This window comes from Centroberyx gerrardi, chromosome 16 (genome assembly GCF_048128805.1).
Source record: "Centroberyx gerrardi isolate f3 chromosome 16, fCenGer3.hap1.cur.20231027, whole genome shotgun sequence".
In the NCBI taxonomy this organism is placed as follows: domain Eukaryota; kingdom Metazoa; phylum Chordata; class Actinopteri; order Beryciformes; family Berycidae; genus Centroberyx; species Centroberyx gerrardi.
In genome coordinates this window covers 19,880,035-19,907,750 of record NC_136012.1, presented here as the reverse complement: position 1 = coordinate 19,907,750, position 27,716 = coordinate 19,880,035, and the positions used below count along the sequence as shown (strand labels likewise).

Genomic DNA, 27,716 nt, shown 5'->3' with positions numbered 1-27,716 from the left:
AGGACAGTAGGCTGCAGCTGGCTCTAGAATTCATTGTCATTAGCAGTGGAACACCAAGCCCTTTTCAAACTCATTAGTTGATAAAACAACCCTCTGATTTCCCATTAAAAAACCCATTCGTCCTCCCTCGCTGGCGATGCCCCCCCCCACCCGCCCCACTCCCACCCTCCTGCATTTCCACACCTTCACAGCTACTCCTGGGGCTAGGAAACAAATGGCAGCTTTTGTACAATTTCCTCAACAAGTTGGTCAGCAATTCCTCCAAGATGTAATGTGTCAATGTATGCTGACACAATTAACAATTACAGCTATTATAAAAAGCCCTGGAAAGAGGAGGAACCACTGATGTGAGCTGGTTACTGATTCAGCATTTGCTGCATTTACTGTTTGCATTTGATTCAACATTATAGGATTTGATATGCACCTTTGGACTGATGTTTTCCCCCCATCCCTGCTGGGATTTGGAGCTGTTGGGGACTAATAAAGGACTGCAATAGAAAAGCAATTGTGTCTGATGCAGTTAATCTGTTGAGGAATTCCCTGTATGCTTTAGAAGTCATCCTCTGATTATGGCCACTGTATCCTTTTCTAAAGTGAGAAATTTATGTCTTCCATCAACCAAAGCTTTACGCAAAGAGAAGCAAAAGAATTTGTGATTTCCTGGCAGAATATCGATTTATTTAAATTTAGACAAAAGGAAATACACATTTGTGCTTTGTGCAGTCAATGAACAGCTTTGTTTATATACAGTTTATACACTGTTATATATATAATCTCTTGTTATAAGTAGTTAAAATGAATTATCACCACCCATTGAATACTCATAAATATCAAATACCCCTTCCTCCCCCCACAAACCATTTGTTTGGCAATCTAAAGGTGTAAAAAAGCCAATATCTTTTGAATTTTCAAAAACATTCATTCAAAGATGCGTAGTGTCAAAATTCAAGTCAGTATATCTCATCCAGCCAGGACCAACATCGGCTTCTTTGATCTCTGCTTTTAGCCATTGTCTCAAACAAAGGTCATGAACTCACAAGGACCAGCAGCGCTTCGTCTCTGTCGTAATCCAAGCGAATCAAACCAAGACAGATACGAGAGGGCAATCACAAACAGCAACAACACCAGTCTGAATCCACGCAGCTTAACTTTTGTTTTTCGGCTCATTCACTCTTTGTCTGAGATCCTGAAGACGCACCTGAGCACAAAGTTTATAGCATCAACAGCAATGGTTTACGAAGCAGATATGCCTCTGACACACTTTTTCCTCACTTGTAATGTAGATCTGACAGGCAGTTTTGGTTCTGAGAAAAAACTAAAATGTAGCAATTAACATTAAGGAGGGCGGGGTAGGCAGAGAGCGTATTACAAGTTTGCATGGATGTCCTCATGTCGCAGCACTTTGTAGGTGACCCAGTAAAAGATGTTGAATATGAGGAAGCTCAAGGGAAAGACAGCTCGGGATATGGTGTCAATGCGCTTGGCCCGGTCCACAAAGCGCTTGCGGAGTGCCTCCCCATCGTATATGGTAACCGGAGGCGGGGGGGTGAAGACAGTGGCCCCCTCCACAGCTGTACCATCCTTGGTCTGCAGGCAGTGACCCAGTCCATAACCCCGGAAGTAAAACCCACGGCTCTCCCTCACCAGTTCCTCTTCCTGTGGAGTGAAGCACAAGGAAAACAGATTGGCCTCTCACTGTCAACTAGCATTAGCTCACAGCTTTTCACATTTCCTCTCAGTGGCTGATTCCCAAATGCGTTTGGGGTGTAGCAGTGCAAAAGGGCAACAGTGTGCAAAAGGGTGAGAACATCCACAGAAAAAAAAACAGAAACATGCCCCCCCTTTCACCATGAACAAAAAATTTTACTTCAGGGATGAAGCTATTTTTAAACTAAATGATTTTGTGAGTGATGGTATTTAATATAGCCACTAGCCTCAGATCAAGTTTATTCAATCAATTTAACTCATCGGGGTTTCTATGACACAGAGAGGGCAGTGGGGGCATCTTCATTAGAATAGAAAGGGAAATTATAATTTCCGAAAAGCTAATCAAAAAATTAACCTCCGTCTCTCTTTTGTAGTTTAAGGACGCACACACTCTTTTTTTTTCAAAGTTCTGGAATAATAGACCTTTCAAAGTACCTATTAGTGAAAAGTCACAGTCTCAACAAAAAAAAACTTGCACCAGGCATTATGCTTTGATGGATGGCAGGGCACTTTTTCACAGTGAATGAGAGACACTATTCCCTCTCTCTGAAGAGAATATTAATAGACATGCAGCTTAACTCTGACAGTCCTCTGACACTTTGAGAGATTCGCTTTAGCGGGGGAAAGCGGAGATGTGGGATCTAAATTGGGTGATTAGTAGTCAGTGTGAGATGCCCTGAAAGCATTGACCCCTGTGTCCCTCTCTCTCTTTCCTCTCTCACCGACCCTGGCAGCTCTCTGGTACTCTGCCTCACTCCGCACCCCAGTGCCGGACAGACTTGGCAGTTAAACGCTACCATTTGCTGTCAAAGGTCCATTATAGTTACTGCTGTGTTACACACCTGTCTCCACTGCCTGCTTATTATTACAATTTCTCGCATAGTATATTCATGCAGTCTTTTAAAATCGTTCTCACCTCTAACCTCTGTGCAGGAGCTAGCAAAGGGCAGCTGGCAATCTAGTACTCTTTTATAGTAAGGGACCAAAGTCCCATTTTCAGTTACTAGTCCTCTTCCTCTTCTCTTATTCTTAAGAGTGGTTGGCTGCGAGTGGAACTAACCGTTTATCTGTTGCCCCAATGACAAATTACACCATACAAAAGGGGGAGAGGGAGTTGTAGCTCTTCTAGCACAGCTTAATTATCCCCTCTACTATCTAAACGATACAGTACATCATGTGCTAAAGTCTAATGGTGCGTTTCTCTAAAGATAATAGGTACTCATCGTCTCTGGTCCGTGCTCTTAGCCCCTGTGAGGTATCAGCGGTGGCTGTGCTCTTTGTGATTTGTTGGTATAAGTTCAATTGCTCCCCCCCTCGTCATCACATTGTGTTCTTCACTGTGGAGAGCGAATTTAATGTGGAAATGGTTTAGCTTCCAATGAGAGATAAGTGACAATCTGTGTTTTATCAAGTTTCTGGGCTTGGTTTTTTGGCATCCTATTTTTATGCCGAGCAAACATAAACAACAATAAACAGTAAACAGAAAGCAGTTGTCAACACTTTAAAGCCATACAGTCAGGTGTTCTTTAACCAAAAGAAAAAACAAACTCTGAAGGTTACTCTGTGCAAAGTACATGCCAACATTCTTGGAAGGTGTCCTGAAAAAAGGAGACTTTCTTGACAAGACCTTGAAGGTGAAACACATTTGTCGACAAAGTGATGACAGTTGAAGGAGAGAACATGAGGAAGCAAAGACATTTGACTTCACATTAGCCTTCAAAGCAGATTCCACAAAGGGAAGGAATAAAGGGCAAGAGCTCCAGGTTGGGGTAAGGGGGGCGGGGGTCACAGAGGGCTGGTGACAGGGCAAGAATGGCACATTGTGGGTAGAGGTTTGGTTATGGGAGAGGTGCCAGGACAAATTCAGGTTTGAGGTTAAAGTTGCAGGACATAGTCGATTTGGGAGGCTAGAGGCATGAAAAATTGGGTTTGAAGGTCAGGGTTGACACAGGGTTTAATTTTACCCTGGCACAGGCGCTGCAATGCTGATTCAGGGTCCCGTAGGTCGAGTTGTTACCAGGGATATCATTCACTTTCCGCAGCGACTCGACACTCCCTGGCTGACTGGCAAACACCTCCATTAGAAAGGAAGGTAGACAAATTGAAATGATAGTTATTGCCCCTTTTTGTGGGTGTAAGATAGCAAAGCAAGAGTCTGGTATGAAGGCTCTTGTAAGAGAAATCCATTAGTGTTGAATTTAATTTGTTTTGGACATCTGCCTTCTCTTTTTTTTTGCTGAGGGCAAGAATTCCCTCTGCTTCATTCAAATTCAGCAAACCACCTGTGTCATGCCAAAAATAAAGTGATTAAAGATGCGGGCTTCAAATTCATAAGACATGTTGGTGCAGAGTTTAACATAAACAAAAATAAGCCGTGCTACTTAGCTTTTAAGTTAAAGAGGCGCTCAAGGAAAGAGTTGTGAGAGTGTGATAATACATCATCCATGGCTATTATTTGGGGGAATTAGCTTTGGAGACTGAGGAAAATATCCTCAAGCAACCAGTTCAAGTTATTTCTGCAAACACCACAAAATGGAAGCAAGGATCTCAGTTTATTCGTTTTGAAGGCTTTGTAGACGTTCGTACTACAGCAGTTTGACACAAGTGCAGATCTCTGGTGTTTTCAAAGCCAAACAGACGGCTGGGAAAGTGTATTGATTAAACCTGGTCAGTCCGGGGTTTGTATGCTCCGTCAGATTCCCAACCTCTCTAGTACAACACATCAGGTCATGCGTCAATACCTCTCAGATGGATAGTTTGCAAGCCAAACTCTTCAGTGGGAGTAATTGTGCAACTGATGTTGACAGGGGAAGTCCTTCCCCGTCGACCATCATTTTCACTCTCCATATTGATTCAGGTCCAGCAGACTGTCCAGTAAATCTGCTCAATTCCTCTGCCTGGACAGGGAACTTTGCCACAAGTCTGGGAGGCTAGCTCTTTAATAGGATATTTAAGACTGTCTTTGTCTTACTCTTGAGATGAACCTCTGTTTCGCAAAAGGTCTCACATCTCTCTATAAATGCTTTTATGTGTCAACTTACAAGCTGTTTGCCTGGATAATGGTGCTTCAAGATAAACAGAATATGGAATACATCCAGTTAATGGGGGATGCATTTTTTGATATGACAGCAGGGGCAAATAGAAGTGCAATACCTTTTTTTTTTTATGTTAACAGCTTGTTCAGAGGAGTAGCTGTAAGATTTACTAGAAGGGAACTGTAACACTTCAGCTCTGGAGCGGGTCTAGTTCTCATTCTTGAATGATGAGACTTGAGATTCTAAACAGTATACCTTCAGGTTAAATGGCTCTATGTTGTCAACCTTTATTACTCTTACCGTGCATCCACACTGCGAGCATCACGGTCAACAAATCCCTGGAAGTCCATTAATTTCCTATGGAGCTCAGCCACCAGCCAATGTGTGGTCAACAAGCTTGTCGGCCAAGAAAAGTTGTGGCCATCGGCTTCCAACAGCCAATCAGATTTTTACTTTCTCGTTTCCCTACCGACTCATGAACAACAGCTCCGCCTGACAAATGTAGAAGGGATGAGAAGCTGATTACAGCAATTCAAAGCTTCCCAATTGTCTGGAACTTTTACTTGAAAGACTAAAGGAGTCAACGTCTCAAAAATGATGTTTGGAGAACAGTTGCATCCATTGTTGGGGTCGATGGTAAGCTCTGGAATAATTTTATTTATTTTTTTATGTATTTTATAAAAGCTACCTAATTAGCGCTTCCTAGCTAGCTATAGTAACTCATCAACACGGTGTAATGTTGTGAAAGGCAATACCAAAGCAGCAATTGGTCAAAACTTTGCAGCTGCACAACGCCACTAAGTAGATGCAATCAGAGCCTCTCACGCCGCCCACAATTGGTCAGAATAGAGCGACCCATCGACCAAGTTTCTCCCGGTGTGAACCCTGGGTTAGGGTATCCCAGTTATGTGAGGTTGGTGGAAAGGTTGTTGCTCTGTGTCGAATGGAGTGACAGAGAGAAAGGATCACGCAGGCTCTTAACAGGTCAGCGCTCACCATGGAAACGAGCTGAACTGAAATGAGTAGATCTTCCTCATGTAATATGACAGCCAGCTGTAGCGTGTTGCTGTTGTCAGTTCCTGAATATACAGCAGCCCACAATAACAAGAGGCATAAGTCAATGTTATAGGGGCTGACAAGGACGCGTGTGTGTGTGTGTGTGTGTGTGTTCCTAGTGCTTACGTTTTAGAATAAGCTACAGTGTGTGCCACTGTGTGTCAGTGTGTGTCTATGTGTATATGGTTTTTCATGTGCATGAGCATGAATGTGTGGTTGTGTCCCTGCCTGTGAACGGTGTGATTTACTTACTATTCTCTGCCGCCGCTGCTTTTTCCTCAGCCTGATGAACTCCTTGTGTTGCCTTGAGACAAAGTTAACTGCTGCGTACTCCAGCAGGGCAGCGAACACAAACAGTAGGCACACCGCCATCCAGATGTCAATGGCCTTCACATAGGACACCTGGGGAGAGACAAGATCACAGAATCGTCAATGACCAATCAATGAAGGCTGATGGAAATAATGAGAGGGCTGTTCACACTCCGCTCATTCCTCAGGCCTGGCATCGAATGACCCAGATCCTTGGGATGGCCTAGAATTCTAATGAGTCAGTAGGGTGCGGGCAGTTGACACATAGCCATGAGAGAGGTCACAGACTCAGGGAGAGCCTTGTCCGGCTTGTTCATGAGAGAAGACATGTCAAAACATATCAGGAACGCCTACTGAGTAAGCATCGTGCGGAAAGTTAACTCAATACAGCAGCAGTTTGCTGACTGGTATAAATATACACAGAGAATTGGGGGGGAAAAAACCCAGGAAATGACACACCAGACTCTTAGATTCCCATCCAAATCACATCATTTTAGATCACTGGTAGACCAAATCTAAACATCTATGTTAGCCATGTCAGCTTTTATGTGTATATCTCTCCTGTCAACAAATTGTAAAATGGTAAGAATGGATGACTTTGCAATGGAAGCAGGCATTATGATATGATACAGATATACAGTGGCTCAGTGGTTGGCGCTGTCGTCTCACAGCAAGCAGGACCCAGGTTTGATCCGCAGCCTCAGCCCTTTCTGTGTGGAGTTTACAATTTCTCCCCTTGTTTGTGTGAATTTCCTCCAGGTGCTCTGGTTTTCTCCCTCAGTCCAAAGACATGCAAGTCAAGTGGATTGGAGAGTCTAAATTGCCCATATTATGTGAGTGTGGACTCCAGAAAGAGCATCGCGAGTGATGTAGCTGTACCTGTGCAGCAATTTGTAGAAAGCTGGTTTATAACTCTGCTGTATACCCAGCTAGGGCCTCATCTTGTGGACTTTTTTCATTGCAAAGGTACTGTGCTGTACCCGTACTGGGTCTGCTATGGGTATGGCACAGTATCAGTGCAATTTGGTTTTCTATTGGAATACTCAGCAGCTGTATGTGGTCCTGAGTAGGAGTGTAATGATCACATCCTTGCCAGCACCCTTTGGTACCAAATACACTTGGGCATCGTCCTTACCAGTGCACTTGTATCGCAATCATACCAAGCTGAACTATTAGGGATGGGACAATATATCGAAATTCAATATATCACAAATATATGACAATAGGTATCGTTAGGTAGAAAAATGAATCGCAATATTAGCTACATTTTATTCTGCTGTAAAGAAAACATGTTAGTCACTAGTCACTCACCTTGGGCAGTGAGGCTCTGGAGCCCGAGCTCTGGGTGGTCATGGTCAGCACAGTGGTGATGCCCAGGCCCACTCTGGCCGGGGCAGCGTCCATGTTGATCCAGAAGGAGACCCACGAGAGGATGACGATGAGGAGGGAGGGGATGTACATCTGGATCAGGTAGTAGCCCATTTGACGTTCCAGGTGGAACTTCACTTCAATACAGGTGAATTTACCTGCAGACGCACAACGTAGTTTATTCAGCTGTCCTGCTTAAAACGATAGTTCTCAAATTCTGTTTTTTTTTTTTTTTTTTTAGAATTACAGTATTGGCAGAGTAGGGTAAGGTAAAGTGTAGGTCCACAGTGAATGGGTTAAGTGTAGGGTAAAGGTGCGGTAGGGTGAGCTAGTGGCTAAAGCGACTGTCCTGTAACCGGAGGGTCCCAGGTTCAATCCCCAAGGCGTTAAACTTGGGGCGTTAAACCCCTATCTCCTCACTCACTGCAAGTCCCTCTAGATCAGACATCAACTGAAGAACTAAATTATTATTTGGAATTTGAGCATGGTGCCCCTGTTTCTCAACACTTCAGCTGGAATTCATGATGTACCTGTGTTGTAATACTTAGTGCAGTAGCCCAGGTCCTTCTCCTCTTTCAGCACAAACTGGGGGAGGGTGAGATCATCAGCCACCTGAACGGGGCCCTCGGACAACCACTCGAAGATCAAGTCGTTCATGGTGTATCCAACTGTGAAAAGAGAACAAAGGAGCTAAGGGGAGAGTGAATAAGATATTTAAAAGAGAGAGGAGGAAAGATGGTGAGAGATGCGGATGGATAATAGAAATAAAATACATATACAGGCAATGAAAAACACAGGTTTGGAAGGAGGTGATATTAGGCCTCATTTATAAAAATGTTGTTTGACTTTATCTTAGATTCCATTGTATGATCATTTCAAAAAAATATGATTGAGTGATTTGCCAAAGGGGTGGGTGGGGAGCTACATTGTTCATTTCTTCGTCCACATGTCACACACGATATCTCAGACACTCCTGATCATATTTTGATGAAACTTGAATATGAATCTCACCGTTGCATTTTGGCATTTTCAAAATTACACAGATTAACCCAGAGGGAGAGTGGGGTGGGGGGTGGGGCATTGTTTGTGTGTTTGTTTGTTTGAACATGCCACACATGATATCTCAGACATCACCATCACATTGTGGAGAAACTCGGGGGAATGATGCATTTCACCCCCAATTGCACTCCAGCATTTCCAAAATTATACTGATTAGCCCAAGGGGGGTGCGACAACTGGAGGTCAGAACAAGGTGACATACTTGTTACTGACTTGGCTGTGAGGGGGATTGCATCATTCATAGGGGATGACATGTTTACTATTGCCTTGTATTTATTGCATTCCTAAGACAATGATGAAAATTAGTTTTAAACTCAATGTAACCAACTGATTTTGGCAACAAGATCAACAGATCCCATTGATCACATCACACTGATTGATTGAAATCACATTGATCTCTTCACTGATTACCAGGAAATAGTGCGCACAACTCAAAAACGTTCAAATGCCAAAGAATATATCTTAGACTGGGTGCAAGGTTCAACTGATACTGAATTACAAAGAACTCCAAGTGTATAGACTAATATGTCTCATGGCTGATGGCTGAAACGTATTTGTCTGTTGCTACTGCCGTGTTTTAAGAATAAATGAAGAAATATTAGTCTATAAACTTGGAGTGCTAGTCATTTCTTCATTTTTCAATCTCTTCACTGGTTACCTGTTGGGTTTCAGTTTAGAGCGTGGTTAGGTTTGGGCACGGGCCCTCTGGCTGTTTCAAAGTCTAGTCTAAAATCTAAAAGTGGCTGGGCTTTTGCCATCAGGGTCCCTAGGCTTTGGATTGACCTGTCTGATGAGCTCAGGCTAGCAGAATCAATATTGTTTTTTAAGTCACTTTAAGTCACTTCTTAAATCTTATTTTTACAGACTTACGTTTGGTAATGTTTTTTTATCCTATTCTTTACTATTATATTGCTTTTACCCTATATTCTAATTCGTTATGCCTTCTTGGTTTTATTTAAACTATTTTGTATGATGTTTGCTTTTATTTGATTGTAAATACACTAGGTAAACTGTTTTTAAAAAGTGCTCAACAAAGACAAATTATTCTTATTAGTCTTACTGTCATCATCGTCACCATCATACCACAACTTTGGACTTTTTGACTTGGATTTTGTCACAAGTGTAAAATCTGTGTGTCAGAAACCTGAGCTAGTGAGACTCATAGAGAGGGGGAATGGAACTTGAAAGATTGCGGTGATGTAATGTCCATCTGTCCAGCTACCAGCTACCATCCTGTTTGTCACAGTAAAGGTCACACGCCACAGATTCAGTAGTGGTGTCGCGGTTGTTTGAAGGTTGCAGAATAAGGGCGCACGTGAGGAGAATGTGTGCCCATGACAGCGGGAGATGTTTTCACACACATTGAGCTGATGGCTTACTGGATGCAAACTTGCCATTGCACTCTGCCATACATGTAGATGCATCACTGAAGATATGCAAACTGTACCAGTGAGGTATTTATATTTTAGGCTATATTTGTAAGAAAACACACACAGTTTAACAAAGCAGTCAGAAATGACCACTCAGAAAGAGGGCATAATTATTATGCTCTCACACTTAGACACACACACACACACACACACACACACACACACGCACGCACACACCACATACACCAAACCCACCAATTCCCTTGTTGATTTGCCTGCACTTTTGATGATTCTGTTCCTCCTCACAGGCGCCTGATTACAGGTACATTAAAAATGCATGGAGCATGCAACAACAATGCAGAATTCTTGACACATCTGAACAATACTGATGTCTATTGGGACCCTTTGGGGGCCTGAGTTACAAAGACATCAATTATTCAAGATGTTATCCCCTATCCCGTACCACCCGCCTGAAAAACAACACCACTAAAACACACTTATCTCGTTCCTGAGGAGAATTCACTGTCATTCACACATCCTGCTCTAACGAGCAAGGGGAATACCAATGTTTTTATAAGATAATGAAATGGTCTTCTATCCTTCCGCCAGCTACAGCTAAGAGATGTCAAAACGTAATTGACATAGTATTCAAGGTACAATAAAAATGAAGTTTATGAGGCAGAATGTCTGGAATATCTTGGCGAGATAGGTTAATGACTGTAAACGGTGTGGAAGCTTCTTTTCTTTTTTAAAAAGCCGTTCACTTGATGAAAGTTACTGTCTCAATGCAGCTATAGTCATGCTTCAGATTTGCTGTCTTAGGCTTGCTTTTCACTTATGCCCAAGTTACAAAGTGGATTTGGGGCAACTGAACAATGATGGCTCAAAGGCAATGTGAAGTGGGATAAACTGCATATATATGACTTTGATGTGTCAGAATAAGGCAGAATCTTATGGTTGGTTCTATTTATATCTATATAAGCCCATGGCATAAAAGGCCAGAAAAGAACATTGGCCTTGGCTCTCTTAAACCCCAAAGACATTTCTCTTTTTGCAGCCCCCACGTCTCTCCCTCTCTCTCATGTTGAGTGGACAGTGTTGGCACAGCTACAGTAGACGCAGTAAAACCTATAATGTCCTCTTAACATCCAGCCCCAGCCAAGGTGATCACACCCTTGGGTGGCGTGCTAACACTTGTCAAAACAAGGCCAAGTATCCCTACTAGGCCTTTAATCAGAAATGATTACGTTTCCTCTAATGGCGGTGTCAGGTGGTAAACCTACCCAAACACACACACCCCCCACTGCCTTAAGCACACCTCTGCTTGCCAGAATGTCCGCTCTCCCCTTACTACACTTAAAAAAGTAAAGTTTTTATTGCAGCTAATTATACTTTTAGAACTGGACTACCACAAAGAAGTACACAGAGGAATAGTAGACTAAAGGGCAAAATGTCCCGTGTTTTTACAGTGGCAGACGTAAGTGCTGCACTACCATTATTGGATATTTTATCTGTATGTGCCTGTGCTAATTTGCAGAAATAAAACACGCTGCCTCCTGTACCAAGATGGAGTCCCTCGCTTATACACCTTTTGTTCCTGCTGAATCAGATAAGGAGGTAAATAGAGATACCAGCATGCAGCTTGACTTATCTATTTGTGAGAAATGCCGCTGGAAAGGTACAGTGGCTCCATAGTACGTGTGCTCCATCTGTTTCCCCTTTTGCTAGACTTAAATTCTTCTGTCTCCATGAGGTGAAATTAGGTCACCTCTAGGCACAGGGGGTGGGTCACATAATAAAAGGGACACAAAATGAAAGTTTTATTATTTATATCCTGGAAATTGGTTTCATGAGGGCAGATGCTATCAGTGCTAAAGGCAAGGGGGACTGAAAGGACTTTTTAAAATATTATTCTCCCTTACATTTTATCTGTGTAATAAGAAAGAAAATGTTACAAATGTTTCAGAGCCATCTTATAATGTACATTTCTTGAACCAATTCTCCAATTGTAACACATGGCACAGGAATTTCACAATGTAGAAGCGATATATATGTATGACTGAAAGCAATTTCCGCAATTTGGTTTTTTTTTCTTTGACACCACAATACATGAATGACTGGCCAACTTGATGCCAGCAATCACATTCCCAATCTCATAATTTTCACACACACACACACACACACACACACACACACACACACACACACAAACAACAAGAAAAAAAATAGGCTCTCCAATATCAAGTTTTGATAAGCAATCTAGATTAATAATGAAAAAAAATGCTCAGAAGTGTTAACTCAAAACAAGTCTCCACAAGGATTATCACAACCTGAATGTAAAAAGACGAGTCTGGCAGATTGTAAGCCTGGCAGTGGGGGCAACCGGTGAGTATTTGATTTCAATTATTCCAAGCAGTGTAAACACTGAACGATGCCTGCAAGCCAGGCTAACATTAGCTAAATTAGCCTAGCTTAACGAGTCTAATCCCCGCTCTAAATAAAAGCGCTTCTCAAATCCACACACAGCAGGCTTCATCTAGTGGGCAATACTCGTTGGTGATGCTTCTCGTTTAGTGATTTAACTCGGGAGCCTTGCATTATTTAAATGTTCAAACCAATCATAACAATGTGTCATATGACGTAGACACAGTGCGCCGCTAGGTTAGCTGGTAAACAATATTAAGTAGCTTAGCACATGAGAGCAATATTTACTATTTGTATGTGACGTGAACTTCATCTAGAGCAACCCCAATCAGATTTTCTTGATACAGTGTAGATGAGTTCATGTTCCGCCTTCAGCAACCAAAAATCTGGCAACCTCCATGGATGATATCTGAGATGGCAGTGATACCCAGTTTTGCACATTCACAGATCTGGTCCTCCATGAGTCCAACCAACAGAGACATGATGAGTATTGGGTTCTCCCTCCGTGCCTTTTTGTCTTCTTATACCACCAAGAGCGAAATCTTCCCCTCCAATAAAAAGGTATGCCTCCTGTGTAGTTATTTGTTCTTCTTTAAATGCATTTACGGTCTTGAATTCTGAAATAACACTGCTTCATCAACGACACAGTCACTGCTGCCATACTCTGTTGCCGCCATATTTGTTTACGTTTCTGCTGCATCACGCCTTGCCTACATCACCCCCCCATGGATCAGCCTCCAAAACTGTGATTGGACCCTTCACTTTGTGGACGGACCCACCTTATTCCTAGACTCCTATCGGGGAGGGAGGCCAGACGTTTCGTTGCTAACATTTCTTCCGCATGGATTTTGTGAATATAACCTCAATGATGTCACAACTTTATAGTTATTATACAGTGGCTATCTCTTGGAATATGAGGGTGTGGTTAGACACTTTATAAAGCATGCACAAGGGAGGAAAAAAGGAAAGAGCGGGAGATAAAAAGAGGAGAAAGAGACAAAAGGGAGAGGAGGAAGAGACTCACAGCTCTCAAGCTGCATGGTACAGGTCTGAATGTCCATTGGAAAATTCTTCAAGTCCATAGGGCAGGACAGGATAAGAGTCAGCCTGAGATAGAGAAACAGATTGAAAGAGAGAAGGGTAGCCATAGGTGAAGGCAAAAGGCACAAAAGGGCTCAAGGAAAATAACTAAACACAAGGAGAAATTATAGTAGAGGTAAACAGGTTAGATGAAAAGAACAGCAAAAGAAATTATCAGAACAGAGCTGTGATTTTCAGCATTCTATTTCGCAGTGTGCAATGCAATAAAATTGGAAACATGTTCAACAACCTGAGTTTTTCCCTATATCAGAAAAGGGTAGATTGGAAAGCATACCGTGAGTTACTGTGCCATTTGATTACACAGCGCCACAGTAATAGTAAAGTAATTGGTGAAGACATCCCTACTTTTATTTATTGCGGTGCTGATGCATTAAGCCTTCAAGAAGCCTCAGAGAAGAGTGGGAGCTATTAGGGAGTCTGGGTAGAAGAGAGCTGTGTAATTACCTGCTGTAATGCATCGCCCAGAGGCAAGACAAGAGCCGCCAGCACTATACTCACAGGCACCCACTTGCTACTGTGTTATGATGACACAAAATCTTTTTCAGCAACCGAATAGCAAACCACAAACACCCTGATGACTGAATCCCCTAATGTTTCTTAACTTGTGTCATGTATTTACAGCACACGGTGACGTTTGATCCAGGATTAGAAATCTTGTTACTAAGCAAATTGGAAACAAGAAAAACACGCAGCAGAATTAGGCGATGATCTGCAATGTTGCGGGTTCGAGTACAACTGATGACTTATGTTGCATGTCCCCTCTCTTTCGTAATTCTTCTGTCACTTTCAGTACATCCGATAAAGCAATAGTACAAAAAGCATCTAATCAATATGATTAGCATTGGAAGATATTGGAACTGTTGAAATTGTAACAATCCCCTCAATCCATATTTGAGGAACTGTTACCACTGCTACTATCCCACTTGATCATTTATCATTTGGATATGAAGAGTTTTGTTCCAAAAGGTGTCCACCATTTGAACCATTTACATGACTGGAGCCTCCATATTTTTGGGGATATTCAAAAGATCTTCAGGAAATTATATTTTTGGAAAATGGATATATGATGTTTTGGAATAGAACTCTTCAAATTTTGGAATAGAACTCTTCAAATGTTTTAAATGCTTCATAAAAGCACAAAAAATATATGTGCTACTCGGTGGTTTTAGTTACAATATTACTGATGTTTCTTGTTTCTGGATTAAAAATGTTGAACAAATTATGTTATATGGCATCAGGGTGTCACAGTTTCTTTAGGAACATGTAGAATGTTCCCACCACCTCTTCTCTTCTAGCACATCAGGCAAGAACTCTGTCTTTCTTTGACACTCTGTCATGTCTTGAAGGTGTGGAAAATCAGTGGAACACATGTTTAATATGGAACACTTAATTAACTCATTGGCTGTAACTTGCATCACTATTCAGAATAAGGCAACAGTAATGTGATTACGTCAGATTAATCACTGCCATGGTAAATTTATGAATGACTTCCACTTGTCATTGCAGCTGCTTTTGTGTTTTACGAATAAGCCCTTTAATCCCTGATGCGATTCTCTAACTAGCCATGACACTCAGTGGCTCCCTCCCTTGATTTTGTGAGAATTGCCATTACATTACCTGATGCTGTACAGAACGCTGCCATCTTGGAAGATCCGTAGCAGTTTGTTGTCAGTGGTGACCTCGTGGAAGTTGGCTCCTTTCTCGTTTGCGAAGAACAGATCAGGTTTCCAGATTGAGTCCAACATGGAGGGATCCAGGTCTAGGGAGTCATCTGGGTATTCGCTGTATGCCAGACGAGGGTCATTCCATTTTTGCCGTAGAAACACATTGAGCCTGTAGTCCTGTGGAAGGGCTCATGGTAGTTAGTGAAAAGTACATCTGGTATACTTCTGAGCAGAGTTGTAGTGTGTCACATGCTATGTATCACAACAGTAATTAAACTGATTGGTAAGTACAGTATGTATACCTTTTGTGAGTATACCCAAAATGCTCCAAAAGAGGTACCACTGTATGACATATTGTGTCGTGTTCATCCTGGGATCTTGGACTTCACATGAACTGACTTGAAGTAATAATCCGCAATTTGTTCATACAAATAAATGTCTGTTTTGCTACTCTCTATCACCAATTGATACCATACAATAATGCTTCAACCTATACCCAGTTCATGAAATCTTTTACATTTGCTGTTCTGAATGCCTGATGTGTTTTACATTTCTGGAAGCGGCAACAGTGGTTTGTTTGGAATAAATAGAAGAAGAACGGGGTAGTTAGCATGAGCAGTGATATCCACCACGGCTGAACAGACAAAGAAAAGATCAGTACCAACATAAACTCAAACTTCGTTAATAGCAACTCCAAGGAAAAGAAACAGATTAATCGCTCGGAAGAAAGGAAAGTATCCGTCTCCGAGCCAAAACTAGAGTGAACATTGACATCTCTGAGATGACATGGGACGATGATGAGTGATTTAGACGTGACCCTTTTTCTTTTGTACAGCGGCTCTTTCTTTTGGACTGGTAGGCTTCACTATCATTTACTGTTTGGCCAGTGCCTAAATGGTGTACAAAACACCAAAACAATGACCGCTAATCACCAAAGGTGTCGCCAAAATCAAGAAAAACATTTAGGATTTTGTGAGCGAAGGATTAGCAATGTAAGCCAGGCCAAGGGCTGAACAAAAGTAATTTAAATACATTTGTAACTCTATGCAATTAATTCAGATTTATGTTTGGGTGTTATAGATTGTTAGTTTTTTTTGTTTTTTTGCTTGAATCCTATGTGGAATAACAAATCGAGGGCTTGTTCCCCACATTTATCACAATAAAGAGCATGCTTCACTAAAGCTTACAATGACATCATTAGGGTTGTGTTTCTCTGGGCTGACCTGGCTGGAGGTCTGGCCCTCTGGGCCTCCCTAGGACACTCTTTAACAGTTCACTGCTGTGTTGTGCTGACCCAGCAGCTATAACCCTGCAAAGGCAGACTTCAGGGCATTTTCCCCTTCTCCTCTCTCCCTCTTTTGCTTCCCCCTTTTCATTCATTTTCTCAATTTTTCATTTTAATTGCAGAGTGGACAGTTCATTATCAGTACGTCAGTGACCCGTTGGTCTCTGAAGGTTGCGCTGATATGCTCCAGAAAACAGAAATGAGGGAACGGTTCCAGCACTGAGTGGATTAACAAAGAAGTCGGAAAGATGATGGTGGGAGTGTTTTTCGAGACTTCATTTATAAATCATGGGAAAAGCTACAATCATCTTCTCACAAAAATGTATTATCTCAGAACAAGATTATTAAATGTAATGATAATGATGTTTAGAAGAAACCATGCTCAAATTACTAACATTTCCCAGTGCCTCATTTCAAATTCCCAGGATGTTCTTACCATGGTAGTTTCTGTGATGGACCCAAAGCTGTTGATGAAAATATTGCAGGTGACATTCACAGGTGGGCCTGAGGAAAGAAACAACAGAATTTAGACAACATTCCCATCAGAACGGATTTCATGAGACAAACTGCTGTATGTCCACATTTAGCCTGAAAATACTATTATGCATCTCCTGTGGCTTTTTTTTTTATTTAAATCTGTGTCTGCATTACTTTGGATGATAAAATAAACATAAATTCACATATGTGAGAGCTAACGGCTATCTAGCCTTCACAGCACAGATGCACTAGTCCTTGTTTTTACAGAAATCAATGCCTCTTCATGTTCATACTGTGACCATTCAAAGTGATTTTCTAGAGGGCTACTGCAATGGCCTGCCTCGACATACACTACCTTTGAAGTTGGGTCTGATGCGGGCATCATATCCTGACGTTCTTCCCATGAGCTTGTCCAGGAAGTCAGAAGGCGACAGCTGCGGTCCTGCCCTGCTGGGGGGCTTTATCTCCTCCTTACAGGAGCTCAGTCTGACATTACCCAGGGAGGGAGAGAGGGAGAGAACCAATATAAAGAGAATGAAGAAGAAAGAAGAAGAAGAAAACAGAGCAGAGGAGCAGTGTGTGTGTGTATGTGTGTGTGTGTGTGTGTTTGAGAGAGAGAGGGATAGGGGGTGGGGTGGTGAAAAGAGAGAATGAGAAGCCATCAGCCATCAGCAAGTCAGTCATCAGCAAAAAAATACCCAGCGGTGGATGAGGAAATGAGGGTGAAAAATGAGGATTGAACGGCTTGCCTCAGCTGGCAACTAAAAGCTCATCTATTTCACATCATGTCTGAGTCTTATCGTGGTTGTTAGACCCGTACTACAGAGAGGCAGAATAGAAGCAAAAGTAAACTTGTCCCTCCCCTGTGCCTCCTCCTGCTTGTGGCTTAGCAGGTGTAAGGCTTGACAGATTGATGGCTCAATTGAAATGCTATGAATGTCACACCAGGGAGAGGAAGGTGTTGAAACCAGCTCCAGAGAGGCTCAGGCAGCCATTGACAGGCATAACCAACAGGGCATGGAGAAGGAGGGAGAGAGAGAGGGGGAGAGAGAGAGAGAGAGAGAGAGAGAGAGAGAAAAAAGAAAGAAAACAAGCCCTCTTCGAGCCCATGGACCCTGCCTGGTGATGGATCTCTTCTCTGACTGGCCTCTGCTGTAGCACAGCTGATTGCACCACATGCTTTTGATGCAATTGTTAATAGTTCACGATCCGTCATGATCCGGACCTCTGTGAAGTACAGATGGCGGGTCCAATCCCCTCCCCAAGGCAGAGCTTTACTGATGCCCTATGTTCTTATGAGTGTGGAGTCACACATCCAACGATCTGAGGGCCTCTTTGCTGTATGTAAAGCCACATACAGACCACATCCTTAAGGATTACAGGATAGAAGATTTTTAAAGACTTCAAGGGTGGAGTTGTGCTGATCCTCTGAGATCTGCCTTTTGTAATTGTGTAGAAAAGAGTGCACTTTGTGCCTAGTTTGGAAATTAGACCATGGTGATGAATGGGAATTAAAGGGACTTCTTCACAATGTTATATTTATGAAGCTATGGTTTAATATGCTGTTGCATATTACAGTGGCATAGATAAATACGTATTTCTATTTAAATGTTACATTAAGTCACAGAGTAGCCAAATCAAGGAATATCTTGTGTTTGTGCTAAAATAATAATACTAGTAGGAATTCAGTAGAGCGCAAACACTGAACAATTCTCCAGCTTGCAAAGCTGCAGCCTCTGTAACGGTTCATGTTTATTTACCTTCTGAGTCTGCTGAGTTTGATTTTCTGACAAAATAGCATGTGAATGCAATGCTGCCGACTTGGAAGTCCCAGATGTCTGACCTTCCCACCAGCACACGAGTGCAGCATAGCAGTTATGGCAAAAAACAACAATCTTGCGATCCCAGATCAGAATCATCACCAAAATCGAATCAGCTGATCCATGGGTCAAGGGCTATCTGTTCACAAAATCTCATCCAAATCAGTTTGTTACTTTTTGACATATCTTGGTGACAGACAGACAAACAGACGGGTGAAAACATAACCACTTTGCTCCAAAGTTTTCCATTTCTTGAGCTTATGGAGGCACAAAACATGCATCTTTAACATCATACTCACATATGTACCCATAGACACACTCATACTCAGACACATGCTGTTCACACATGTCCTCTTTCTCACTCTGTCTCCCTTACTCGCTCTTTCTCACTCACACAGTTGAAAAAAATCACACCAGAACTCCATATATGTGCCTTTGATGATTTTCCCTGCAGAGCTTAGCCCATATCTCAGTCTTTCTTACACTTTAAAACTCAACTCTCTCTGCTCCTCCGACTTCTGGCTGAAGTGTACTCTATAGTTTTGCTGTTATTGTACTGATACCCCTCTTCATCCTTCTCTCTCTCTCTTTTTTTTCTTTCTCTCATGCGTGCCCACGTGCGCGCGCACGCACACACACACACACACAGGTACACAGGGAGATGGATCGATGGTCAGACTCCTACACATACAGCAAGTAATGGATAACTTTAAGTCAGCCCCTCGTTGTCTTTCTGGGTTGTGCCTGTTTTAAAACAGACCAAAGCACAAGAGTAAAATATCCTATTTGATATGATTTTCTCTGAATGGTGGATTATTTACTTATTTCGCCCACAAGCATTCAAAACAAATGGCTGTGACAGTAATCTATTTAGTCCTCAAGAAATATTGACAGAAGAAAAATGGGTTTCCTTTAATACAATTGCACATGTTGGCAGAGATTTCTGGATGCTTTTTGACAGGGCTCGCAGACTGACTGATGAAAACGTAACATAAATTCTCGGGAGGGTGTCCATTATATGACATTCCTGTCAAGAAAATCGTGAAAGGGTTCACTACAGTCAAAAAACTATCAGTCTAGTCTTGTCAAGACAGCGTAAGCCAAGCCCATAAGACAAGGCTCTTTTCCCCCTATACGTCAAAGAGTCAATGTTCTGAAGCCAAAGCTATTAGCCAAGACATACATTTCCAGAGCAAGTTCTGGTGAAATACTGCCTGGATCTGTGCAGCTGACTGTGTGTGAGTCATTTCTGCTTGCTGGTGCTAATAAACATTGAAGAAACAGCTCAGTAGGAGATTCCTCAGCTGTTAAAATGAGTTTTATGGAGCTGCTACCTTTGTTGGAACCAATTTAACTGTGGAAGCTTGTCAGCCTTTAAAAGAACTTTACCGATGACATTTCTTCATACTGACGAAAAGCTTTTTTTTTTATGCTATTCTCTAAAGCATTACATTGATTTCTTACCTGTCTGCAATTCAGTTGTTCATGGGACATGTAAGCTCTTGCAATTTGTGGTGAGGTTCACAGCTGAATCTCTAACCCTAGGCTGTGGGAGGAGATGAGGGGTTTCTGTGCCTCCGCCCTCGGGGCCTACATCACCTCTCCATCAGCCTTCATGCATTTCTAATAGGACTCCTCACTATTCTGGCCAGTGTCATCGGCGCTCGAGTCCTGGCCATTTTATGTCACAGAGACTTAAAGTTGAAGAGAGACACAACCCAAGAAAAATCAGCAGGCCTATTTACAAGCTTGTCAAAAGATTTAGATATTTTTTTGGCACGCAAATATCCCTAGGAAGATTTTGCAGTTGTGTCAGCGGTTGTGACGCCTGACAGAGGTTTTAAGATGCAGTACGGAACCAGTTAAAAAGAAACATGGGCTGTCAATATGTCAAATGAATAACATTTTCAATTTTATTAGTTTTATATTGTCATTTGGAGATTTGTATACACTCATAATGAAAGAAAACAGATGTTAAGCACTTTCAGTTTATGCACACAACACTCCAAATTATATCTATTGACTATAAAATTGCAAGTGTGTTGGCTTCTCAAAAACCTTCAAAATACACTTATGTGGTTCTTTGTCTGAAGGATTCAATTATTAAGATGTTAGCTGGCGACATTTAATGAGCTTGACCTTTTGGCTGCCCCTACATCCCTTTCATTCGAGCATCCGTGCCAGATTGATGTCGGGAATACATAACAACTGTCTTTCTTTCTTTCTTTCTTTTATTTTAGAGCAATTTGTGGTAGTCAGAATCTTGTTTTACAGTAGTTTTATTTGGCTTGCACCGAAAGAAAAATGAAAGCAATGTGGTTAATCTTGTAACTCCTTCACACAGAAAAGAAAAAGCTATGTATTTCCACAGCTGAAATGCAATTGTAAAGATAAAAGAAGTACTACAAAAACTGTGAAGAAAGTGGTTTTAAAAAAGGTAGGAGAATTGCATCATAACTTCACAGCTGCTGAGAATTCATTTTGGTGAAGTCGAGAGTCTGTCTTCAAAAGTTCAGTATGCCATCTTTTTTGTTTTTATAAACCATTAATTTCTAAACATTTTCTTTCCATTTCAATCTTCAATTTTCTGGACAATTAAACTGCTGAATACACATTGTAGACTCAACTTCCCTGTTAGATATGTTAGTATCCTTTCCAAATATGGAGCCACAAAGCAATAACACAGAATTAAAGATTCAATATTTAATTCCTGGATGGAGCAATATTCAACAGGACTAATATTTAAAATTTCAATAACAGATATGAGTTTGTGTGGCGGTTGCTCATCCTTTGCTCATAGTAAGTCAAGGCAGTGTAGTCTGCTGACAGTCTCAGGTATGAGAGGAAAACACTGTGTTGAGTTATGTCAAACCTGTCAGGAGTGCGGCGTCAGCAAATCGGAAACCACCGTCTGAAGACAACACAGGCAACTCATCTGGGGAGCTAGTCAGCATTTGATTGAATTTCAGCTTGTCATCTATGGTCTATTCAATCCACCCTGGTAAAAATTTCAGCCAGCTATAAATTTTACTCAAAGTAAGGTCACTCCTATCATGTGCACACTTGGCCAGCATTAATTTTCAGGGAAGCATTGGCCAATGTTGACCATGGTTGCCTTGTTTCTTCGTTTGTCACATGGAAAAGTCCATCAAATTATGGACAACTTTGCCCATAAACACCCAAACATGTGTTAGCATTGCCAAATATCCTGCCTATCACTGACACAATGTTAGTGCTATAGCTAGCAATCAGCCAGCTCAAACTGGAATCACACTGGACTTGATGGCCTACAGTGTTTATTTGAAGACAGGTGTTGTTTACCACTCTACAGCCAAAAGCATAAAATGTGCATCAGTGAGACTGACTACACCACAGCCCTGTAGTGCCAATAATCAATTTGAAGAAGACACTCTAAAACACTATAATAAATATACTGCATGTGCTCTACTTGTCTTGTTAAAGAGATATTTCACTTTGATAGAACATTCTCACTTTTCAACACACATTCCTCCATAGAAGCTCGGGAGCAGTCAGCCTCCAACATCAGCTGTCCTGTGGATCTACCGTCAATTTCTCCCAATCTCAATATTGATAATTGCCAACGAGGATACTTGCTTCTTGATAGTATAATCTGGGACACTGTTTTAAATAACGTGACCTGGATTGACTTATCTTTGTACATGTTAGAAGTATGAATTTTAAGGGAAAATCTACAACTAAATACTTGGCCACTTGACATTTGATCAAGATGCCTCTTAGCTTGATCATTCCAAAGCAGCCAATTGTTGCCTTTGTGTTTTGATTAAATTATGATTTTAGACGGCACACACTCAGATTTCCAACATTCTAAAAAGACGCAAATCTAGCTTAACAACAACATGAACAGCAACCCTCATGTACTGTGGGATAGCGTTTCTAGATTGCAGTGTTAAGACAATGCAAGCTACTGCAGGTGACTGACAGACCATCAGATGGTCAGTGGGCATGGAGGGCTGATAGAGGGTCCAGTGGACCATTCACTCACTTAGCAGCTAGTGTTGGAGACGCTTTTTGAGTTCCTGTGATGTGAAGTCGCAATGTGGGTAAATGGGTCCTATGAGCAGCAAATTATAGTGACTGACGATTCATGAACTCCCATAGAGGTATGTAAACTAAAAACTGCAAATGCTCTTCCAAAGTGAAATGTCACTTTAAGTTTTCCCTGTAATAAGATTTAATGTTGAATTTCAGTGGCCTGAAGGCTCAGATAAAGAATGAGAGGCAGCAGAACTAGTGAAGTGGTGCCCATTTCCAGTGTAGTGCATCACTTAGTTTGAGGGAATATATAGTCATACACAGTAAAAGCAAAGGAGCTGTCATCCTGCATACACAGTACATATGGCTGATATGTATAAGGACATAAATGGACTGGGGGAAGGGAGGCAAGGTCAGGGAGAAACCAGCAATTCCTTACAGTCTACGAAATTCTCTTCTTGCTCTATTTTCTCCTTACATTAAACCTACATTAGATACTGCAGATGTGGACACACTTAAATGTCAAATGATTGCCTTTGGATGTACCTTGATCTTCATCACAAACCACAGAACTGGTTGACTAGTATTCACTTAATGCATTTGTAAAGTTCTCCATTACTTTACTGTGTATAGCTCAATTTTGTTGTGCCTCAGTGTACAGTAGAACTCACTGATCAAAATTACATCTAGTTAGATAGTGCACAAGTTCTGCCTATGGAGTGCAAGCATATGCTTCGTAATTGCTTTTTCATTAGGAAGCCGGTGATCAGAAAAGCATATCAATTTATGGCCGTCACTTGGATGCCTACATGAAAGCACTGGGGGTAAATCAGTGCCATTACACATCCATGCATGAACATACCAGGTTTTTAGTGCCATTAGCATAATGGGAGACTGAACAAAACTGGTCTCTCTGCCTGTTGAAACACATTGCTCTAATCTCCCGCCAATGAAATTGCCCTTGACGTCCAGTTGAGCATTAATTGACCATAAACGGCTCTCACTTTGAGGTTGAACGCCGGTCTTTTTGACAGGCAACACAACTTTCCATTGGTAACTGGCCTACCAAACCATATACAAATTGACTCATGCCACTGACAGGCCTTTTATCAATGTACATACAACCACACTAAGCTTTATGGTAATACACTGACATGTCATTTTTTGTCTTTAATGACCTGTGCAGACCTTGTCTTCACCCTACTGTACTGTATATGATGGCCTATGGCTACATCTGTCCCCTTTTGATCAATAGCCTCATTGGGGAGTGGGATTTGGAGCACACTGCAATTTACCCTTGCACATTTATCTTCAGTGATGTGACCACTGCCACTCCTGTACAGTGACACCTCTGGCTATGGAAACATAGACAGAGATGGAGCTTCCTACAGTAGGAGCCTTCCAACTGTGCCTGGATAACCCCACCTGGTAAACCATAGCTGGATGTATGGTGAACGAGTGAAAACTAGCTTAGTGTAGTAGTAGTAGTTTCAAGCTCACTACCTGTTTTGTCTGTGAAGCTGACCAGTATAACAGCTTAAAGTATCAAACCAAAGTATATCAATTGTACATTCAAAATTTCCAATGATTCCCAGCATCTAGGCTAAGCTGATGACAACATCACGCAAACAACAAAAATCAAGAAGACCCAAGGCAACCTGCTTAGGCCGCGGACACACTGATCCATTGTGTCTGTCCGTCTCCGTTCATTTCAATTCCTTTTTAATGAGAGCTGTCCGTTGTCCGGACAGGACTGATGATGCGTCCGTCTCTGTCAGATTTCCATCCGTTTTGACGGACAGAAATTTCAACCCAGTTTAACTTTTTCTGGACGGATGGATTCATCACCGTCCGTTTAGCTAATTGATTTTAGTCTCAGAGGGGGTGAATCCAGTGCATGACATCCACATTGCACATCTTCCCCAAAAAAAGCATCAACAAACTCTCTCTCTCTCTCTCTCTGTGTCTCTCTCTCACGCACACACACTCGGAAACACACACTTGAGGGCATTGATGCAGAGATGCAGAGACATACTGTATGTAAAATTTAGATAGTGACATACTTGGTACATGAACAACTTATGTCAACAACAATAAGGCAATGTTGAGTTAGGACCAAGGATGGAATGAGAAATAGCATAAAAATTAAGCATTCAGTACAGAGGCACCCTTTACAAGGCAAATGACTAGAAACTGTACCACAGGTTTTTAATGTCATGGAAAAAGCTACAGGGCATACATGCATATTCTATGTAGCTAAAATGTAAAATGGATGGATTTGAAATGACTTCTCTGAGTGATTTTTTCATGCAGTACATTTTTGCATATGACCTCCACCTGTAGAGCATCATCTACCATTATGCAGCAGTAGGTTGACCAGCAAAAGGCTTCTTCTGTTTGTATGACATCATATCCTGTTTACATATCCAGTTAAAAAGACAGGCTCAGAGACATGGCACTACACTCCATTTTACTGCTTTGTTACACTATCTCTATTGTGCTTGTTCAGGGGGCTGAGAAGGACACACATTATCTTGCTCTGCAAAGCTAACACTACTTCTACAAACCTCAGTATGAATTTAGATAGAAAAAAAATCAGCTTCTACAGTTGGAAGAATAGAAGAACAAAAATAGTTGCAGGATTAAGTGCATTTTACGGAGCAGCAAAGTGGGACTTCACCCGTTCTCGTTAGAATTTGTTGTGGTGTTTACTGGGCTCGCTTTCAATTTCGCCCCTCTGTCTGAACTATTTATATTCTCGTCAGTCTTAACTTTAATCTTTTGTTTTTTGGTAAAGAATAATTAGTTTAGCCACGAGCCAATGCTAATGGCAGAATTAGCTTCACGGAAAAGTACATTTAGCTGTCTCATTGTGAACCCTGGGGTTTAATGATTTAGACTAATCCATGCTAACCCACAAAGTCAATCGCTGCTTCCAACTCCGCGCCGTCGCTCATGCGTTCTAATTTGTAATGCAATCTTTAATCTTGTGGGAGTGAGGCTTGACATCTCTAGAGTACCCAGCAGAAATGATGTTTCCAAGCTTGTGCCACAGTAGACAGAGGCACAATGGGCTGCAGCTTGATGACAGATTTATGCTCATGATGCCCCTGTTTCTACTAGACTGAACTTCCACCACCACCGCGGGCGTTTCCCGTCCAGCTTCAGCTGATCTACAGCGCTCTGATACAGTTTCAGTCTGGTGACTTGCATTTTTTTTATTTCGTTTATGTGATGTATTCCTCTCTTTGTGATTTAATTCTTTTATCTGCTGGGTTCCTGAACGCTCCATGATTAGAACTGAAGGGAGCTCTCCTACCACGTTGGTTTCTCCAACTCCTAATTGCTACATCTGCTGTCAAAATTTCACGACAGAGGGTGAATTGGTTCAGCCCACACGCATTATCTAGCAAATACTTTTCTTTTAATAGTCATCTCACCAGTTACTTTTTCTTGGATTTGAAACTTGTGAATCCAACAGCTAATTAAAAAGAACTGGATTCCAATTTTCAATAGACACAAGCCTAAATGTCAAGCATCCGCTGTTTCTAAATTTAAGATCAAAGGTTCAGGAGAGTCATAAGACTTACTGTATATCCTCACTTCACATTGTACTGTAGCAGTGGGAATTGTCAAACAATGTTAGAACCAGGACTGTAGTCGTCTATCCTCAGGCTTCATTGCACAAAATCTACACATCAAAATAAAAAAATAGCACAGCCATATTTTCTCCATCCAGTAAGCGTATTAGTCCATAATCCGAAATCATATGATTGGACTGCACATAATATTAAGTATATCTTCTCAACTAAATAGCCTACTCTGGTTTTGGACTTGAATGTGACTTGACTTGGTGGTCTTGACTAGATCCCTGGATAGGGCTGTGCATTAATGTTGAACATTGAATGAAAAATGTATTCAACTGTGTATAAAATGTTAAGTATTTATTAGGATAGAGCCAATCACTTCATAGTCCATAGTTGGATCCATACAATAAACCCCAATACTCAAGATCGTATGACCAGACAATGGAAGTTGCCTAAACAGACTGCTGCTGACTGAAACTACCTGTGCTTTAAATTATAGTACATAATTGTACATTATATTGGTTACTTTAGTATAGAAAGTTTAATTTGATTGCTTTTGTGTTGCTAGGAGACAAGTGAAAACCCTTGTACACATCCAGTCAGCTGTTTACACTAGGAAGTGGCAAGCTCGTTTCAAGTTGAAAACAACTTCAGTTTGTTGGAGATCACAGATGAAAAATCCTGTGTGTTGTTGTGTGGTCGGGTGTTCTCAAATATAAGAATGTTTACACTAAGGACGATGAAAGGCGCTGTGCATGGATCAATGCACTGAAGAGAGAGGGATGGGAGATCAAAAACCCTTGCAAAACCAGATCATCATACAGAATTTACAATAAAGTTCATATCATATGGCTGCTATTCATATAGTAGCTAGCTGGCTACATAAGCTATTTCAATCAATTTAGCTACATCATTAACATCAGTACAAAACATGCCAAAACAACATCATCACCAAATCAAGCTATTCTAACAACACGGAGGTTATAGCTGTGTTTGAGATTGTTGACAACTTGAAACTGCCTCTATGTCTTTTGCCTCGCCTTATTCCATCCCCATTCCTATCTCGGTTATAGTGTGATTGTTTCAACAACAGCAGCAACAGCAGCGATTGTATCAAACAGCAGAGGTACCCAAATGAGACCAAGTGAAAAATTTCTCCGATCATGGATGTGAGTCCAAAATGTTATCAGTCATGCTCGGACAAAAAACACAATATCCGCACCAGATACTCGTTTTGCCCTCGTATTTATCTACTGCAGGCTCTCCCTCAAAGCCAAGTCAAGGCCACAAAGTTTCTAACAGTGGCAGGTTGAATGGAAATCTCAGTAATAAACGAGTGGAATCGACCTTTCCCCCAAAGGAGATGAATCTAGCACGGAGCACAGTCAGGCCTAACCCGTCCTCCAGATGTCTCCTGTCTCTCCCAGCCTCTCTGTATTC

General features: G+C 41.6%; 1 protein-coding gene across 1 annotated transcript in view; it reads right to left on the bottom strand.

Annotated features, from left to right (window-relative positions):
* Nucleotides 1-871: 871 nt before the first annotated feature.
* glra4a (glycine receptor, alpha 4a) overlaps nt 872-27,716 on the bottom strand; it is a 43,861-nt gene continuing 17,016 nt past the window's right edge. The window contains exons 2-9 of the mRNA XM_078289072.1: nt 17,211-17,341; nt 16,815-16,882; nt 15,047-15,270; nt 13,353-13,435; nt 8,006-8,143; nt 7,419-7,633; nt 6,051-6,200; nt 872-1,656 (exon numbers count right to left, since the gene is read on the bottom strand). Of these exons, the coding sequence (XP_078145198.1) occupies nt 1,366-1,656; nt 6,051-6,200; nt 7,419-7,633; nt 8,006-8,143; nt 13,353-13,435; nt 15,047-15,270; nt 16,815-16,882; nt 17,211-17,341 (1,300 nt within the window). The 3' untranslated portion in view covers nt 872-1,365. The remainder of the gene's footprint in view (nt 1,657-6,050; nt 6,201-7,418; nt 7,634-8,005; nt 8,144-13,352; nt 13,436-15,046; nt 15,271-16,814; nt 16,883-17,210; nt 17,342-27,716) is intronic.